Source organism: Triturus cristatus, chromosome 12, assembly GCF_964204655.1.
Source record: "Triturus cristatus chromosome 12, aTriCri1.1, whole genome shotgun sequence".
NCBI classification, from domain to species: Eukaryota; Metazoa; Chordata; class Amphibia; order Caudata; family Salamandridae; genus Triturus; species Triturus cristatus.
In genome coordinates, this window is record NC_140595.1 from 692,234,468 (window position 1) to 692,256,771 (window position 22,304).

At 44.0% G+C, this 22,304-nt stretch overlaps 1 protein-coding gene across 1 annotated transcript in view; it reads left to right on the forward strand.

The window, feature by feature from the left end:
- Positions 1-128: 128 nt before the first annotated feature.
- The window catches only part of MUC12 (mucin 12, cell surface associated), a gene marked incomplete at its 5' end in the record, with an annotated part of 144,962 nt that continues 122,786 nt past the window's right edge, over positions 129-22,304 (forward strand). Inside the window, one exon of the mRNA XM_085637118.1 lies at positions 129-22,268. Within this exon, the coding sequence (XP_085493244.1) occupies positions 129-22,268 (22,140 nt within the window). The remainder of the gene's footprint in view (positions 22,269-22,304) is intronic.

Here is a 22,304-nt window from a genome sequence, read left to right on the forward strand (position 1 = left end):
CGCCTGCTTCTGTCACCACTCACTCTAAACCGATTGAGACTGCTACTTCTTCCTCCAGAACCCATTTTCCTGTTACTGAGACATTCTCAACGTCTTCCAGAACACACTCCACACCAGAAGAGAAACTTATAACTTCATCCAGCACCTCTACACCTATTGAGATAGTCTCAACTTCAATAAAATCCATTTCTACAGCAACTGAGACAAAGCCAGCATCATCCAGTAACCACTCTACACCAACTGAGACGGCGTCATCTTCCTCCAGTACCCATTTTGCTGTTACTGAGACATTTTCAACTTCTTCCAGAACACACTCCACACCTGAAGAGACACTTATAACTTCATCCAGCCCCTCTACACCTACGGAGATAGTCTCAACTTCAATAAACTCCATTTCTACAGCAACGGAGACAAAGCCAGCTTCATCCACTACCCACTCTAAATCTACTGAGACTGCTTCATTTTCCTCCAGCACCCATTTTCCTGTTACTGAGACATTTTCCACTTCTTCCAGCATCATTTCAACGCCAACTGAGAAACTTATAACTTCATCCATCACCTCTACACCTACCAAGATAGTCTCAACTTCACTAAGCTTCACTTCTACAGCAACTGAGACAACGCCTTCTTCTTTCACCACCCACTCTAAACCTACAGAGACTGCTACATCTTCCTCCAGCACCCATGTTACACCTATTGAGAGATTCTCAGCTTCTTCCAGTACTAATTTGTCACCTACGGAGACACTAATAACTTCCTCTAGCAGCTCTACACCGACTGAGAGATTTTCAACTTCATCCAGCAGCCATTCCACACCTGCAAAGATACTTATAACTTCATACAGCACCTCTAAACCTGCTGAGACAGTCTCAACTACCGTGAACTCCATTTCTACAGCAACAGAGAAAACACAAGCTTCATCCATTACCCACTCTACAGCAACTGAGACGGCTTCATCTTCCTCCAGTACCCATTTTCCTGTAACTGAGACATTTTCAACTTCTTCCAGCCCCCATTCAACACCTACTGAGACACTTATTACTTCATCCATCACCTCTACACCTACTGAGACAGTCTCAACTCCCGTAAGCTCAATTTCCTCAACTGCTGAGACAACGCCATCATCCTTCACTACCCACTCTAAACCGACTGAGACTGCTTCATCTTCCTCCAGCACCCATTTTCCTGTTACTGAGACATTTTCAACTTCTTCCAGCATCAATTCAACGCCACCTGAGACACGTATAACTTCATCCATAACCTCTACACCTACCAAGATAGTCTCAACTTCACTAAGCTCCATTTCTACAGCAACCGAGACAACGCCTGCTTCTTTCACCACTCACTCTAAACCGACTGAGACTGCTACTTCTTCCTCCAGCACCCATTTTCCTGTTACTGAGACATTCTCAACGTCTTCCAGAACACACTCCACACCAGAAGAGACACTTATAACTTCATCCAGCACCTCTACACCTATTGAGATAGTCTCAACTTCAATAAAATCCATTTCTACAGCAACTGAGACAAAGCCAGCTTCATCCATTAACCACTCTACAGTCACTGAGACGGCTTCATCTTCCTCCAGTACCCATTTTGCTGTTACTGAAACATTTTCAACTTCTTCCAGCCCCCATTCAACACCTACTGAGACACTTAATACTTCATCCATCACCTCTACACCTACTGAGACAGTCTCAACTCCCGTAAGCTCAATTTCCTCAACAACTGAGACAACGCCATCATCCTTCACTACCCACTCTAAACCGACTGAGACTGCTTCATCTTCCCCCAGCACCCATTTTCCTGTTACTGAGACATTTTCAACTTCTTCCAGCATCCATTCAACGCCAACTGAGACACTTATAACTTCATCCAAAACCTCTACACCTACCAAGATAGTCTCAACTTCACCAAGCTCCATTTCTACAGCAACCGAGACAACGCCTGCTTCTGTCACCACTCACTCTAAACCGACTGAGACTGCTACTTCTTCCTCCAGCACCCATTTTCTTGTTACTGAGACATTCTCAACATCTTCCAGAACACACTCCACACCTGAAGAGACACTTATAACTTCATCCAGCACCTCTACACCTATGGAGATAGTGTCAACTTCAATAAACTCCATTTCTACAGCAACGGAGACAAAGCCAGCTTCATCCACTACCCACTCTAAATCTACTGAGACTGCTTCATTTTCCTCCAGCACCCATTTTCCTGTTACTGAGAAATTTTCCACTTCTTCCAGCATCATTTTAACGCCAACTGAGACACTTATAACTTCATCCATCACCTCTACACCTACCGAGATAATCTCAACTTCACTAAGCTTCACTTCTACAGCAACTGAGACAACGCCTGCTTCTTTCACCACCCATTCTAAACCTACAGAGACTGCTACATCTTCCTCCAGCACCCATGTTACACCTATTGAGAGATTCTCAGCTTCTTCCAGTACTAATTTGTCACCTACAGAGACACTAATAACTTCCTCTAGCAGCTCTACACCGACTGAGAGATTTTCAACTTCATCCAGCAGCCATTCCACCCCTGCAAAGATACTTATAACTTCATACAGCACCTCTAAACCTGCTGAGACAGTCTCAACTTCCGTGAACTCTATTTCTACAGCAACAGAGAAAACACAAGCTTCATCCATTACCCACTCTACACCAACTGAGACGGCTTCATCTTCCTCCAGTACCCACTTTCCTGTTACTGAGACATTTTCAACTTCTTCCAGCCCCCATTCAACACTTACTGAGACACTTATTACTTCATCCATCAACTCTACACCTACTGAGACAGTCTCAACTCCCGTAAGCTCAATTTCCTCAACAACTGAGACAACGCCATCATCCTTCACTACCCACTCTAAACCGACTGAGACTGCTTCATCTTCCTCCAGCACCCAGTTTCCTGTTACTGAGGCCTTTTCAACTTCTTCCAGCATCCATTCAACGCCAACGGAGACAATTATAACTTCATCCATCACCTCTACACCTACCGAGATAGTCTTAACTTCATTAAGCTCCACTTCTACAGCAACTGAGACAACGCCTTCTTCTTTCACCACCCACTCTACACCGACTGAGACGGCTACTTCTTCCTCCAGCACCCATTTTCCTGTTACTGAGACATTTTCAACTTCTTCCAGAACACACTCTACACCTGAAGAGACAATTATAACTTCATCCAGCACTTCTACACATACGGAGATAGTCTCAACTTCAATAAAATCCATTTCTACAGCAACTGAGACAAAGCCAGCTTCATCCATTAACCACTCTACACCAACTGAGACGGCTTCATCTTCCTCCAGTACCCATTTTCCTGTTACTGAGACATTTTCAACTTCTTCCAGCCCCCATTCAACACCTACTGAGACTCTTATTACTTCATCCATCACCTCTACACCTACTGAGACAGTCTCAACTCCCGTAAGCTCAATTTCCTCAACAACTGAGACAACGCCATCATCCTTCACTACCCACTCTAAACCGACTGAGACTGCTTCATCTTCCTCCAACACCCATTTTCCTGTTACTGAGACATTTTCAACTTCTTCCAGCATCCATTCAACTCCAACTGAGACACTTATAACTTCATCCATCACCTCTACACCTCCTGAGACAGTCTCAACTTCCATAAGCTCTATTTCTACAGCATCTGAGACAATGCCATCTTCCTCCACCACCCACTCTAAACCTACTGAGATGGCTTCATCTTCCTCCAGTACACATTTTCCTGTTACTGAGACATTTACAACTTCTTCCAGCACCCATTCAACACCTACAGAGACACTTACTACATCCATCACCTCTACACCTACTGAGGCAGTCTCAACTTCCGTAAGCCTAATTTCCTCAACAACTGAGACAAGGCCATCATCCTTCACTACCCACTCTAAACTGACTGAGACTGCTACTTCTTCCTCCAGCACCCATTTTCCTGTTACTGAGACATTTTCCACTTCTTCCAGCATCAATTCAATGCCAACTGAGACACTTAAAACTTCATCCATCACCTCTACACCTACTGAAATAGTCTCAACTTCATTAACCTCCACTTCTACAGCAACTGAGACAACGCCTTCTTCTTTCACCACCCACTCTAAACCAACTGAGACTGCTTCATCTTCCTCCAGCACCCATTTTCCTGTTACTGAGACATTCTCGCCTTCTTTCAGAACCCACTCAACTCCTGAAGAGACACATATAACTTCATCCAGCACCTCTACACCTACTGAGATAGTCTCAACTTCAAAAAACTCCATTTCTACAGCAACAGAGACAAAGCCAGCTTCTTCCACTACCCACTCTAAATCTACTGAGACTGCTTCATCTTACTCCAGCACCCATTTTCCTCTTACTGAGACATTCTCAACTTCTTCAAGCACCCATTCAACACCTATTGAGACACCTATTACTTCATCCATCACCTCTACACCTACTGAGATACTCTCAACTTCCATAAGCTCTATTTCTACAGCATCTGAGTCTACGCCAGCTTCCTCCACCACCCACTCTAAACCTACAGAGACGGCTTCATCTTCCACCAGTACCCATTTTCCTGCTACTGAGACAATTTCAACTTCTTTCAGCACCCATTCAACACCTACTGAGACACTTATTACTTCATCCATCACCTCTACACCTACTGAGACAGTCTCAACTTACGTAAGCCTAATTTCCTCAAAAACTGAGACAAAGCCATCATCCTTTACTACCCACTCTAAACTGACTGAGACGGCTTCATCTTCCACCAGTACCCATTTTCCTGTTACTGAGACAATTTCAACTTCTTCCAGCACCCATTCAACACCTACTGAGACACCTATTACATCATCCATCACCTCTACACCTACTGAGGCAGTCTCAACTTCCGTAAGCTCAATTTCTTCAACAACTGAGACAGCGTCATCATCCTTCACTACCCACTCTGCACCTACTGAGACGGCTTCATCTTCCTCCAGTACCCATTTTCCTGTTACTGAGACATTTTCACCTTTTTCCAATATGCATTCAACGCCAACTGAGACACTCATAACTTTATCCCTCACCTCTACACTTACTGAGATAGTCTCAACTTCAATAAATTCCATTTCTACAGAAACTGAGACAAAGCCAGCTTCATCACCCCCCCACTCTATACCTACCGAGAAAGGTACTTCTTCCTCCAGCACCCATTATCCTATTACTGAGACATTCTCAACTTTTTCCAGCACACATTCCACAGCTGCAGAGACACTCCTAACTTCATCCACCACCTTTACACCTACTGAGATAGTCTCAACTTCAATAAACTCCATTTCAACAGCAACTGAGACAATGCCAGCTGCCTCCTCCACCAACTCTAAACCTATTGAGACTGCTTCATCATCCTCCAGCACCCATTTTCCTGTTACTGAGACATTTTCAACTTCTTCCAGCACCCATTCAACACCTACTGAGACACTTATAACTTCATACAGCACCTCCAACCCTGCTGAGACAGTCTCAACTTCCGTAAGCTCCATTTATACAACAACTGAGAAAACACCAGCTTCCTCCATTACGCAATCTACACCTACTGAGACGGATTCATCTTCCTCCAGTACACATTTTCCTGTTACTGAGACATTTTCAACTGTTTCCAGCACAAATTCCACAGCTGCAGAGACACTCATAACTTCATCCACCACCTTTATACCTACTGAGATAGTCTCAACTTTAATAAACTCAATTTCAACAACAACTGAGACAAAGCCAGCTTCATCCACCACCCACTCTATAGCTACTGAGACTGCTACTTCTTCCTCCAGCACTCATCTTCCTGTTACTGAGACATTTTCAACTTCTTCCAGCATCCATTCAACACCTATTGAGACACCTATTACTTCATCCATCACCTCTACACCTACTGAGATACTCTCAACTTCCATAAGCTCTATTTCTACAGCATCTGAGTCTACGCCAGCTTCCTCCACCACCCACTCTAAACCTACAGAGACGGCTTCATCTTCCACCAGTACCCATTTTCCTGCTACTGAGACAATTTCAACTTCTTTCAGCACCCATTCAACACCTACTGAGACACTTATTACTTCATCCATCACCTCTACACCTACTGAGACAGTCTCAACTTACGTAAGCCTAATTTCCTCAAAAACTGAGACAAAGCCATCATCCTTTACTACCCACTCTAAACTGACTGAGACGGCTTCATCTTCCACCAGTACCCATTTTCCTGTTACTGAGACAATTTCAACTTCTTCCAGCACCCATTCAACACCTACTGAGACACCTATTACATCATCCATCACCTCTACACCTACTGAGGCAGTCTCAACTTCCGTAAGCTCAATTTCTTCAACAACTGAGACAGCGTCATCATCCTTCACTACCCACTCTGCACCTACTGAGACGGCTTCATCTTCCTCCAGTACCCATTTTCCTGTTACTGAGACATTTTCACCTTTTTCCAATATGCATTCAACGCCAACTGAGACACTCATAACTTCATCCCTCACCTCTACACTTACTGAGATAGTCTCAACTTCAATAAATTCCATTTCTACAGAAACTGAGACAAAGCCAGCTTCATCACCCCCCCACTCTATACCTACCGAGAAAGGTACTTCTTCCTCCAGCACCCATTATCCTATTACTGAGACATTCTCAACTTTTTCCAGCACACATTCCACAGCTGCAGAGACACTCCTAACTTCATCCACCACCTTTACACCTACTGAGATAGTCTCAACTTCAATAAACTCCATTTCAACAGCAACTGAGACAATGCCAGCTGCCTCCTCCACCAACTCTAAACCTATTGAGACTGCTTCATCATCCTCCAGCACCCATTTTCCTGGTACTGAGACATTTTCAACTTCTTCCAGCACCCATTCAACACCTACTGAGACACTTATAACTTCATACAGCACCTCCAACCCTGCTGAGACAGTCTCAACTTCCGTAAGCTCCATTTATACAACAACTGAGAAAACACCAGCTTCCTCCATTACGCAATCTACACCTACTGAGACGGATTCATCTTCCTCCAGTACACATTTTCCTGTTACTGAGACATTTTCAACTGTTTCCAGCACAAATTCCACAGCTGCAGAGACACTCATAACTTCATCCACCACCTTTATACCTACTGAGATAGTCTCAACTTTAATAAACTCAATTTCAACAACAACTGAGACAAAGCCAGCTTCATCCACCACCCACTCTATAGCTACTGAGACTGCTACTTCTTCCTCCAGCACTCATCTTCCTGTTACTGAGACATTTTCAACTTCTTCCAGCATCCATTCAATGCCAACTGAGACACATATAACTTCATCCATCACCTCTACACCTACTGAGATAATCTCCACTTCACTAAGCTCCATTTCAACAGCAACTGAGACAAAGCCAGCTTCATCCACCACCCACTCTATAGCTACAGAGACTGCTACGTCTTCCTCTAGCACTCATTTTCCTGTTACTGAGACATTCTCAACTGCTTCCAGCGCACATTCCACACCTGCAGAAACACTTATAACTTCATCCATCACCTCTACACCTACTGAGACAGTCTCAACGTCCATAAGCTCTATTTCTACAGCAACTGAGACAACGCCTAATTCCCTCACCACCCACTCTAAATCTACTGAGAAGACTTCATCTTCCTCCAGTACCCTTTTTCCTGTTACTGAGACATTTTCAACTTCTTCCAGCACCCATTCAACACCTACTGAGACGCTTATTACTTCATCCATCACCTCTATACCTACTGAGATAGTCTCAACTTCCATAAGCTCTATTTCTACAGCATCTGAGGCTACGCCAGCTTCCTCCACCACCCACTCTAAACCTACAGAGATGGCTTCATCTTCCACCAGTACCCATTTTCCTGCTATTGAGACAATTTCAACTTCTTTCAGCACCCATTCAACACCTATTGAGACACCTATTACTTCATCCATCACCTCTACAGCTACTGAGATAGTCTCAACTTCCATAAGCTCTATTTCTACAGCATCTGAGGCTACGCCAGCTTCCTCCACCACCCACTCTAAACCTACAGAGACGGCTTCATCTTCCACCAGTACCCATTTTCCTGCTACTGAGACAATTTCAACTTCTTTCAGCACCCATTCAACACCTACTGAGACACTTATTACTTCATCCATCACCTCTACACCTACTGAGACAGTCTCAACTTACGTAAGCCTAATTTCCTCAAAAACTGAGACAAAGCCATCATCCTTCACTACCCACTCTAATCTGACTGAGACGGCTTCATCTTCCACCAATACCCATTTTCCTGTTACTGAGACACTTTCAACTTCTTCCAGCACCCATTCAACACCTACTGAGACACCTATTACATCATCCATCACCTCTACACCTACTGAGACAGTCTCAACGTCCATAAGCTCTATTTCTACAGCAACTGAGACAACGCCTATTTCCTCCACCACCCACTCTAAATCTACTGAGAAGACTTCATCTTCCTCCAGTACCCATTTTCCTGTTACTGAGACATTTTCAACTTCTTCCAGCACCCATTCAACACCTACTGAGACGCTTATTACTTCATCCATCACCTCTACACCTACTGAGATAGTCTCAACTTCCATAAGCTCTATTTCTACAGCATCTGAGGCTACGCCAGCTTCCTCCACCACCCACTCTAAACCTACAGAGACGGCTTCATCTTCCACCAGTACCCATTTTCCTGCTACTGAGACAATTTCAACTTCTTTCAGCACCCATTCAACACCTATTGAGACACCTATTACTTCATCCATCACCTCTACACCTACTGAGATAGTCTCAACTTCCATAAGCTCTATTTCTACAGCATCTGAGGCTACGCCAGCTTCCTCCACCACCCACTCTAGACCTACAGAGACGGCTTCATCTTCCACCAGTACCCATTTTCCTGCTACTGAGACAATTTCAACTTCTTTCAGCACCCATTCAACACCTACTGAGACACTTATTACTTCATCCATCACCTCTACACCTACTGAGATACTCTCAACTTCCATAAGCTCTATTTCTACAGCATCTGAGTCTACGCCAGCTTCCTCCACCACCCACTCTAAACCTACAGAGACGGCTTCATCTTCCACCAGTACCCATTTTCCTGCTACTGAGACAATTTCAACTTCTTTCAGCACCCATTCAACACCTACTGAGACACTTATTACTTCATCCATCACCTCTACACCTACTGAGACAGTCTCAACTTACGTAAGCCTAATTTCCTCAAAAACTGAGACAAAGCCATCATCCTTTACTACCCACTCTAAACTGACTGAGACGGCTTCATCTTCCACCAGTACCCATTTTCCTGTTACTGAGACAATTTCAACTTCTTCCAGCACCCATTCAACACCTACTGAGACACCTATTACATCATCCATCACCTCTACACCTACTGAGGCAGTCTCAACTTCCGTAAGCTCAATTTCTTCAACAACTGAGACAGCGTCATCATCCTTCACTACCCACTCTGCACCTACTGAGACGGCTTCATCTTCCTCCAGTACCCATTTTCCTGTTACTGAGACATTTTCAACTTTTTCCAATATGCATTCAACGCCAACTGAGACACTCATAACTTCATCCATCACCTCTACACTTACTGAGATAGTCTCAACTTCAATAAATTCCATTTCTACAGAAACTGAGACAAAGCCAGCTTCATCACCCCCCCACTCTATACCTACTGAGAAAGGTACTTCTTCCTCCAGCACCCATAATCCTATTACTGAGACATTCTCAACTTTTTCCAGCACACATTCCACAGCTGCAGAGACACTCCTAACTTCATCCACCACCTTTACACCTACCGAGATAGTCTCAACTTCAATAAACTCCATTTCAACAGCAACTGAGACAATGCCAGCTGCCTCCTCCACCAACTCTAAACCTATTGAGACTGCTTCATCATCCTCCAGCACCCATTTTCCTGTTACTGAGACATTTTCAACTTCTTCCAGCACCCATTCAACACCTACTGAGACACTTATAACTTCATACAGCACCTCCAACCCTGCTGAGACAGTCTCAACTTCCGTAAGCTCCATTTATACAACAACTGAGAAAACACCAGCTTCCTCCATTACGCAATCTACACCTACTGAGACGGATTCATCTTCCTCCAGTACACATTTTCCTGTTACTGAGACATTTTCAACTGTTTTCAGCACAAATTCCACAGCTGCAGAGACACTCATAACTTCATCCACCACCTTTATACCTACTGAGATAGTCTCAACTTTAATAAACTCAATTTCAACAACAACTGAGACAAAGCCAGCTTCATCCACCACCCACTCTATAGCTACTGAGACTGCTACGTCTTCCTCCAGCACTCATCTTCCTGTTACTGAGACATTTTCAACTTCTTCCAGCATCCATTCAATGCCAACTGAGACACATATAACTTCATCCATCACCTCTACACCTACTGAGATACTCTCCACTTCACTAAGCTCCATTTCAACAGCAACTGAGACAAAGCCAGCTTCATCCACCACCCACTCTATAGCTACAGAGACTGCTACGTCTTCCTCTAGCACTCATTTTCCTGTTACTGAGACATTCTCAACTGCTTCCAGCGCACATTCCACACCTGCAGAAACACTTATAACTTCATCCATCACCTCTACACCTACTGAGACAGTCTCAACGTCCATAAGCTCTATTTCTACAGCAACTGAGACAACGCCTATTTCCTTCACCACCCACTCTAAATCTACTGAGAAGACTTCATCTTCCTCCAGTACCCTTTTTCCTGTTACTGAGACATTTTCAACTTCTTCCAGCACCCATTCAACACCTACTGAGACGCTTATTACTTCATCCATCACCTCTATACCTACTGAGATAGTCTCAACTTCCATAAGCTCTATTTCTACAGCATCTGAGGCTACGCCAGCTTCCTCCACCACCCACTCTAAACCTACAGAGATGGCTTCATCTTCCACCAGTACCCATTTTCCTGCTACTGAGACAATTTCAACTTCTTTCAGCACCCATTCAACACCTATTGAGACACCTATTACTTCATCCATCACCTCTACAGCTACTGAGATAGTTTCAACTTCCATAAGCTCTATTTCTACAGCATCTGAGGCTACGCCAGCTTCCTCCACCACCCACTCTAAACCTACAGAGACGGCTTCATCTTCCACCAGTACCCATTTTCCTGCTACTGAGACAATTTCAACTTCTTTCAGCACCCATTCAACCCCTACTGAGACACTTATTACTTCATCCATCACCTCTACACCTACTGAGACAGTCTCAACTTACGTAAGCCTAATTTCCTCAAAAACTGAGACAAAGCCATCATCCTTCACTACCCACTCTAATCTGACTGAGACGGCTTCATCTTCCACCAATACCCATTTTCCTGTTACTGAGACAATTTCAACTTCTTCCAGCACCCATTCAACACCTACTGAGACACCTATTACATCATCCATCACCTCTACACCTACTGAGGCAGTCTCAACTTCCGTAAGCTCAATTTCTTCAACAACTGAGACAGCGTCATCATCCTTCACTACCCACTCTACACCTACTGAGACGGCTTCATCTTCCTCCAGTACCCATTTTCCTGTTACTGAGACATTTTCAACTTCTTCCAGCCCCCATTCAACACCTACTGAGACACTTATTACTTCATCCATCATCTCTACACCTACTGAGACAGTCTCAACTCCCGTAAGCTCAATTTCCTCAACAACTGAGACAACGCCATCATCCTTCACTACCCACTCTAAACTGACTGAGACTGCTTCATCTTCCTCCAACACCCATTTTCCTGTTACTGAGACATTTTCAACTTCTTCCAGCATCCATTCAACTCCAACTGAGACACTTATAACTTCATCCATCACCTCTACACCTCCTGAGACAGTCTCAACTTCCATAAGCTCTATTTCTACAGCATCTGAGACAATGCCATCTTCCTCCACCACCCACTCTAAACCTACTGAGATGGCTTCATCTTCCTCCAGTACACATTTTCCTGTTACTGAGACATTTACAACTTCTTCCAGCACCCATTCAACACCTACAGAGAACCTTACTACATCCATCACCTCTACACCTACTGAGGCAGTCTCAACTTCCGTAAGCCTCATTTCCTCAACAACTGAGACAAGGCCATCATCCTTCACTACCAACTCTAAACTGACTGAGACTGCTACTTCTTCCTCCAGCACCCATTTTCCTGTTACTGAGACATTTTCCACTTCTTCCAGCATCAATTCAATGCCAACTGAGACACTTAAAACTTCATCCATCACCTCTACACCTACCGAAATAGTCTCAACTTCATTAACCTCCACTTCTACAGCAACTGAGACAACGCCTTCTTCTTTCACCACCCACTCTAAACCAACTGAGACTGCTACTTCTTCTTCCAGCACCCATTTTCCTGTTACTGAGACATTCTCGCCTTCTTTCAGAACCCACTCAACACCTGAAGAGACACATATAACTTCATCCAGCACCTCTACACCTACTGAGATAGTCTCAACTTCAATAAACTCCATTTCTACAGCAACGGAGACAAAGCCAGCTTCTTCCACTACCCACTCTAAATCTACTGAGACTGCTTCATCTTACTCCAGCACCCATTTTCCTCTTACTGAGACATTCTCAACTTCTTCAAGCACCCATTCAACACCTATTGAGACACCTATTACTTCATCCATCACCTCTACACCTACTGAGATACTCTCAACTTCCATAAGCTCTATTTCTACAGCATCTGAGTCTACGCCAGCTTCCTCCACCACCCACTCTAAACCTACAGAGACGGCTTCATCTTCCACCAGTACCCATTTTCCTGCTACTGAGACAATTTCAACTTCTTTCAGCACCCATTCAACACCTACTGAGACACTTATTACTTCATCCATCACCTCTACACCTACTGAGACAGTCTCAACTTACGTAAGCCTAATTTCCTCAAAAACTGAGACAAAGCCATCATCCTTTACTACCCACTCTAAACTGACTGAGACGGCTTCATCTTCCACCAGTACCCATTTTCCTGTTACTGAGACAATTTCAACTTCTTCCAGCACCCATTCAACACCTACTGAGACACCTATTACATCATCCATCACCTCTACACCTACTGAGGCAGTCTCAACTTCCGTAAGCTCAATTTCTTCAACAACTGAGACAGCGTCATCATCCTTCACTACCCACTCTGCACCTACTGAGACGGCTTCATCTTCCTCCAGTACCCATTTTCCTGTTACTGAGACATTTTCAACTTTTTCCAATATGCATTCAACGCCAACTGAGACACTCATAACTTCATCCATCACCTCTACACTTACTGAGATAGTCTCAACTTCAATAAATTCCATTTCTACAGAAACTGAGACAAAGCCAGCTTCATCACCCCCCCACTCTATACCTACTGAGAAAGGTACTTCTTCCTCCAGCACCCATTATTCTATTACTGAGACATTCTCTACTTTTTCCAGCACACATTCCACAGCTGCAGAGACACTCCTAACTTCATCCACCACCTTTACACCTACTGAGATAGTCTCAACTTCAATAAACTCCATTTCAACAGCAACTGAGACAATGCCAGCTTCCTCCTCCACCAACTCTAAACCTATTGAGACTGCTTCATCATCCTCCAGCACCCATTTTCCTGTTACTGAGACATTTTCAACTTCTTCCAGCACCCATTCAACACCTACTGAGACACTAATAACTTCATACAGCACCTCCAACCCTGCTGAGACAGTCTCAACTTCCGGAAGCTCCATTTATACAACAACTGAGAAAACACCAGCTTCCTCCATTACCCAATCTACACCTACTGAGACGGATTCATCTTCCTCCAGTACACATTTTCCTGTTACTGAGACATTTTCAACTGTTTCCAGCACAAATTCCACAGCTGCAGAGACACTCATAACTTCATCCACCACCTTTACACCTACTGAGATAGTCTCAACTTTAATAAACTCAATTTCAACAACAACTGAGACAAAGCCAGCTTCATCCACCACCCACTCTATAGCTACTGAGACTGCTACGTCTTCCTCCAGCACTCATCTTCCTGTTACTGAGACATTTTCAACTTCTTCCAGCATCCATTCAATGCCAACTGAGACACATATAACTTCATCCATCACCTCTACACCTACTGAGATAATCTCCACTTCACTAAGCTCCATTTCAACAGCAACTGAGACAAAGCCAGCTTCATCCACCACCCACTCTATAGCTACAGAGACTGCTACGTCTTCCTCCAGCACTCATTTTCCTGTTACTGAGACATTCTCAACTGCTTCCAGCGCACATTCCACACCTGCAGAAACACTTATAACTTCATCCATCACCTCTACACCTACTGAGACAGTCTCAAAGTCCATAAGCTCTATTTCTACAGCAACTGAGACAACGCCTATTTCCTTCACCGCCCACTCTAAATCTACTGAGAAGACTTCATCTTCCTCCAGTACCCATTTTCCTGTTACTGAGACATTTTCAACTTCCTCCAGCACCCATTCAACACCTACTGAGACGCTTATTACTTCATCCATCACCTCTACACCTACTGAGATAGTCTCAACTTCCATAAGCTCTATTTCTACAGCATCTGAGGCTACGCCAGCTTCCTCCACCACCCACTCTAAACCTACAGAGATGGCTTCATCTTCCACCAGTACCCATTTTCCTGCTACTGAGACAATTTCAACTTCTTTCAGCACCCATTCAACACCTATTGAGACACCTATTACTTCATCCATCACCTCTACACCTACTGAGATAGTCTCAACTTCCATAAGCTCTGTTTCTACATCATCTGAGGCTACGCCAGCTTCCTCCACCACCCACTCTAAACCTACAGAGACGGCTTCATCTTCCACCAGTACCCATTTTCCTGCTACTGAGACAATTTCAACTTCTTTCAGCACCCATTCAACACCTACTGAGACACTTATTACTTCATCCATCACCTCTACACCTACTGAGACGGTCTCAACTTACGTAAGCCTAATTTCCTCAAAAACTGAGACAAAGCCATCATCCTTCACTACCCACTCTAATCTGACTGAGACGGCTTCATCTTCCACCAATACCCATTTTCCTGTTACTGAGACAATTTCAACTTCTTCCAGCACCCATTCAACACCTACTGAGACACCTATTACATCATCCATCACCTCTACACCTACTGAGGCAGTCTCAACTTCCGTAAGCTCAATTTCTTCAACAACTGAGACAGCGTCATCATCCTTCACTACCCACTCTACACCTACTGAGACGGCTTCATCTTCCTCCAGTACCCATTTTCCTGTTACTGAGACATTTTCAACTTCTTCCAGCCCCCATTCAACACCTACTGAGACACTTATTACTTCATCCATCACCTCTACCCCTACTGAGACAGTCTCAACTCCCGTAAGCTCAATTTCCTCAACAACTGAGACAACGCCATCATCCTTCACTACCCACTCTAAACCGACTGAGACTGCTTCATCTTCCTCCAACACCCATTTTCCTGTTACTGAGACATTTTCAACTTCTTCCAGCATCCATTCAACTCCAACTGAGACACTTATAACTTCATCTATCACCTCTACACCTCCTGAGACAGTCTCAACTTCCATAAGCTCTTTTTCTACAGCATCTGAGACAATGCCATCTTCCTCCACCACCCACTCTAAACCTACTGAGATGGCTTCATCTTCGTCCAGTACACATTTTCCTGTTACTGAGACATTTACAACTTCTTCCAGCACCCATTCAACACCTACAGAGACACTTACTACATCCATCACCTCTACACCTACTGAGGCAGTCTCAACTTCCGTAAGCCTAATTTCCTCAACAACTGAGACAAGGCCATCATCCTTCACTACCCACTCTAAACTGACTGAGACTGCTACTTCTTTCTCCAGCACCCATTTTCCTGTTACTGAGACATTTTCCACTTCTTCCAGCATCAATTCAATGGCAACTGAGACACTTAAAACTTCATCCATCACCTCTACACCTACCGAAATAGTCTCAACTTCATTAACCTCCACTTTTACAGCAACTGAGACAACGCCTTCTTCTTTCACCACCCACTCTAAACCAACTGAGACTGCTACTTCTTCGTCCAGTACCCATTTTCCTGTTACTGAGACATTCTCGCCTTCTTTCAGAACCCACTCAACACCTGAAGAGACACATATAACTTCATCCAGCACCTCTACACCTACTGAGATAGTCTCAACTTCAATAAACTCCATTTCTACAGCAACGGAGACAAAGCCAGCTTCTTCCACTACCCACTCTAAATCTACTGAGACTGCTTCATCTTACTCCAGCACCCATTTTCCTCTTACTGAGACATTCTCAACTTCTTCAAGCACCCATTCAACACCTATTGAGACACCTATTACTTCATCCATCACCTCTACACCTACTGAGATACTCTCAACTTCCATAAGCTCTATTTCTACAGCATCTGAGTCTACGCCAGCTTCCTCCACCACCCACTCTAAACCTACAGAGACGGCTTCATCTTCCACCAGTACCCATTTTCCTGCTACTGAGACAATTTCAACTTCTTTCAGCACCCATTCAACACCTACTGAGACACTTATTACTTCATCCATCACCTCTACACCTACTGAGACAGTCTCAACTTACGTAAGCCTAATTTCCTCAAAAACTGAGACAAAGCCATCATCCTTTACTACCCACTCTAAACTGACTGAGACGGCTTCATCTTCCACCAGTACCCATTTTCCTGTTACTGAGACAATTTCAACTTCTTCCAGCACCCATTCAACACCTACTGAGACACCTATTACATCATCCATCACCTCTACACCTACTGAGGCAGTCTCAACTTCCGTAAGCTCAATTTCTTCAACAACTGAGACAGCGTCATCATCCTTCACTACCCACTCTGCACCTACTGAGACAGCTTCATCTTCCTCCAGTACCCATTTTCCTGTTACTGAGACATTTTCACCTTTTTCCAATATGCATTCAACGCCAACTGAGACACTCATAACTTCATCCATCACCTCTACACTTACTGAGATAGTCTCAACTTCAATAAATTCCATTTCTACAGAAACTGAGACAAAGCCAGCTTCATCACCCCCCCACTCTATACCTACTGAGAAAGGTACTTCTTCCTCCAGCACCCATTATTCTATTACTGAGACATTCTCTACTTTTTCCAGCACACATTCCACAGCTGCAGAGACACTCCTAACTTCATCCACCACCTTTACACCTACTGAGATAGTCTCAACTTCAATAAACTCCATTTCAACAGCAACTGAGACAATGCCAGCTTCCTCCTCCACCAACTCTAAACCTATTGAGACTGCTTCATCATCCTCCAGCACCCATTTTCCTGTTACTGAGACATTTTCAACTTCTTCCAGCACCCATTCAACACCTACTGAGACACTAATAACTTCATACAGCACCTCCAACCCTGCTGAGACAGTCTCAACTTCCGTAAGCTCCATTTATACAACAACTGAGAAAACACCAGCTTCCTCCATTACCCAATCTACACCTACTGAGACGGATTCATCTTCCTCCAGTACACATTTTCCTGTTACTGAGACATTTTCAACTGTTTCCAGCACAAATTCCACAGCTGCAGAGACACTCATAACTTCATCCACCACCTTTACACCTACTGAGATAGTCTCAACTTTAATAAACTCAATTTCAACAACAACTGAGACAAAGCCAGCTTCATCCACCACCCACTCTATAGCTACTGAGACTGCTACGTCTTCCTCCAACACTCATCTTCCTGTTACTGAGACATTTTCAACTTCTTCCAGCATCCATTCAATGCCAACTGAGACACATATAACTTCATCCATCACCTCTACACCTACTGAGATAATCTCCACTTCACTAAGCTCCATTTCAACAGCAACTGAGACAAAGCCAGCTTCATCCACCACCCACTCTATTGCTACAGAGACTGCTACGTCTTCCTCCAGCACTCATTTTCCTGTTACTGAGACATTCTCAACTGCTTCCAGCGCACATTCCACACCTGCAGAAACACTTATAACTTCATCCATCACCTCTACACCTACTGAGACAGTCTCAACGTCCATAAGCTCTATTTCTACAGCAACTGAGACAACGCCTATTTCCTTCACCACCCACTCTAAATCTACTGAGAAGACTTCATCTTCCTCCAGTACCCATTTTCCTGTTACTGAGACATTTTCAACTTCCTCCAGCACCCATTCAACACCTACTGAGACGCTTATTACTTCATCCATCACCTCTACACCTACTGAGATAGTCTCAACTTCCATAAGCTCTATTTCTACAGCATCTGAGGCTATGCCAGCTTCCTCCACCACCCACTCTAAACCTACAGAGATGGCTTCATCTTCCACCAGTACCCATTTTCCTGCTACTGAGACAATTTCAACTTCTTTCAGCACCCATTCAACACCTACTGAGACACTTATTACTTCATCCATCACCTCTACACCTACTGAGACAGTCTCAACTTACGTAAGCCTACTTTCCTCAAAAACTGAGACAAAGCCATCATCCTTCACTACCCACTCTAATCTGACTGAGACGGCTTCATCTTCCACCAATACCCATTTTCCTGTTACTGAGACAATTTCAACTTCTTCCAGAACCCATTCAACACCTACTGAGACACCTATTACATCATCCATCACCTCTACACCTACTGAGGCAGTCTCAACTTCCGTAAGCTCAATTTCTTCAACAACTGAGACAGCGTCATCATCCTTCACTACCCACTCTACACCTACTGAGACGGCTTCATCTTTCTCCAGTACCCATTTTCCTGTTACTGAGACATTTTCAACTTCTTCCAGCCCCCATTCAACACCTACTGAGACACTTATTACTTCATCCATCACCTCTACCCCTACTGAGACAGTCTCAACTCCCGTAAGCTCAATTTCCTCAACAACTGAGACAACGCCATCATCCTTCACTACCCACTCTAAACCGACTGAGACTGCTTCATCTTCCTCCAACACCCATTTTCCTGTTACTGAGACATTTTCAACTTCTTCCAGCATCCATTCAACTCCAACTGAGACACTTATAACTTCATCCATCACCTCTACACCTCCTGAGACAGTCTCAACTTCCATAAGTTCTATTTCTACAGCATCTGAGACAATGCCATCTTCCTCCACCACCCACTCTAAACCTACTGAGATGGCTTCATCTTCCTCCAGTACACATTTTCCTGTTACTGAGACATTTACAACTTCTTCCAGCACCCATTCAACACCTACAGAGACACTTACTACATCCATCACCTCTACAGCTACTGAGGCAGTCTCAACTTCCGTAAGCCTAATTTCCTCAACAACTGAGACAAGGCCATCATCCTTCACTACCCACTCTAAACTGACTGAGACTGCTACTTCTTCCTCCAGCACCCATTTTCCTGTTACTGAGACATTTTCCACTTCTTCCAGCATCAATTCAATGCCAACTGAGACACTTAAAACTTCATCCATCACCTCTACACCTACCGAAATAGTCTCAACTTCATTAACCTCCACTTCTACAGCAACTGAGACAACGCCTTCTTCTTTCACCACCCACTCTAAACCAACTGAGACTGCTACTTCTTCCTCCAGCACCCATTTTCCTGTTACTGAGACATTCTCGCCTTCTTTCAGAACCCACTCAACACCTGAAGAGACACATATAACTTCATCCAGCACCTCTACACCTACTGAGATAGTCTCAACTTCAATAAACTCCATTTCTACAGCAACGGAGACAAAGCCAGCTTCTTCCACTACCCACTCTAAATCTACTGAGACTGCTTCATCTTACTCCAGCACCCATTTTCCTCTTACTGAGACATTCTCAACTTCTTCAAGCACCCATTCAACACCTATTGAGACACCTATTACTTCATCCATCACCTCTACACCTACTGAGATACTCTCAACTTCCATAAGCTCTATTTCTACAGCATTTGAGTCTACGCCAGCTTCCTCCACCACCCACTCTAAACCTACAGAGACGGCTTCATCTTCCACCAGTACCCATTTTCCTGCTACTGAGACAATTTCAACTTCTTTCAGCACCCATTCAACACCTACTGAGACACTTATTACTTCATCCATCACCTCTACACCTACTGAGACAGTCTCAACTTACGTAAGCCTAATTTCCTCAAAAACTGAGACAAAGCCATCATCCTTTACTACCCACTCTAAACTGACTGAGACGGCTTCATCTTCCACCAGTACCCATTTTCCTGTTACTGAGACAATTTCAACTTCTTCCAGCACCCATTCAACACCTACTGAGACACCTATTACATCATCCATCACCTCTACACCTACTGAGGCAGTCTCAACTTCCGTAAGCTCAATTTCTTCAACAACTGAGACAGCGTCATCATCCTTCACTACCCACTCTGCACCTACTGAGACGGCTTCATCTTCCTCCAGTACCCATTTTCCTGTTACTGAGACATTTTCACCTTTTTCCAATATGCATTCAACGCCAACTGAGACACTCATAACTTCATCCATCACCTCTACACTTACTGAGATAGTCTCAACTTCAATGAATTCCATTTCTACAGAAACTGAGACAAAGCCAGCTTCATCACCCCCCCACTCTATACCTACTGAGAAAGGTACTTCTTCCTCCAGCACCCATTATCCTATTACTGAGACATTCTCAACTTTTTCCAGCACACATTCCACAGCTGCAGAGACACTCATAACTTCATCCACCACCTTTACACCTACTGAGATAGTCTCAACTTCAATAAACTCCATTTCAACATCAACTGAGACAATGCCAGCTTCCTCCTCCACCAACTCTAATCCTATTGAGACTGCTTCATCATCCTACAGCACCCATTTTCCTGTTACTGAGACATTTTCAACTTCTTCCAGCACCCATTCAACACCTACTGAGACACTTATAACTTCATACAGCACCTCCAACCCTGCTGAGACAGTCTCAACTTCCGTAAGCTCCATTTATACAACAACTGAGAAAACACCAGCTTCCTCCATTACCCAATCTACACCTACTGAGACGGATTCATCTTCCTCCAGTACCCATTTTCCTGTTACTGAGACATTTTCAACTGTTTCCAGCACAAATTCCACAGCTGCAGAGACACTCATAACTTCATCCACCACCTTTACACCTACTGAGATAGTCTCAACTTTAATAAACTCAATTTCAACAACAACTGAGACAAAGCAAGCTTCATCCACCACCCACTCTATAGCTACTGAGACTGCTACTTCTTCCTCCAGCACTCATCTTCCTGTTACTGAGACATTTTCAACTTCTTCCAGCATCCATTCAATGCCAACTGAGACACATATAACTTCATCCATCACCTCTACACCTACTGAGATAATCTCCACTTCACTAAGCTCCATTTCAACAGCAACTGAGACAAAGCCAGCGTCATCCACCACCCACTCTATAGCTACAGAGACTGCTACGTCTTCCTCCAGCACTCATTTTCCTGTTACTGAGACATTCTCAACTGCTTCCAGCGCACATTCCACACCTGCAGAAACACTTATAACTTCATCCATCACCTCTACACCTACTGAGAAAGTCTCAACGTCCATAAGCTCTATTTCTACAGCAACTGAGACAACACCTATTTCCTTCACCACCCACTCTAAATCTACTGAGAAGACTTCATCTTCCTCCAGTACCCATTTTCCTGTTACTGAGACATTTTCAACTTCTTCCAGCACCCATTCAACACCGACTGAGACGCTTATTACTTCATCCATCACCTCTACACCTACTGAGATAGTCTCAACTTCCATAAGCTCTATTTCTACAGCATCTGAGGCTACGCCAGCTTCCTCCACCACCCACTCTAAACCTACAGAGACGGCTTCATCTTCCACCAGTACCCATTTTCCTGCTACTGAGACAATTTCAACTTCTTTCAGCACCCATTCAACACCTACTGAGACACTTATTACTTCATCCATCACCTCTACACCTACTGAGACAGTCTCAACTTACGTAAGCCTAATTTCCTCAAAAACTGAGACAAAGCCATCATCCTTCACTACCCACTCTAATCTGACTGAGACGGCTTCATCTTCCACCAATACCCATTTTCCTGTTACTGAGACAATTTCAACTTCTTCCAGCACCCATTCAACACCTACTGAGACATCTATTACATCATCCATCACCTCTACACCTACTGAGGCAGTCTCAACTCCCGTAAGCTCAATTTCCTCTTTAACTGAGACAAAGCCA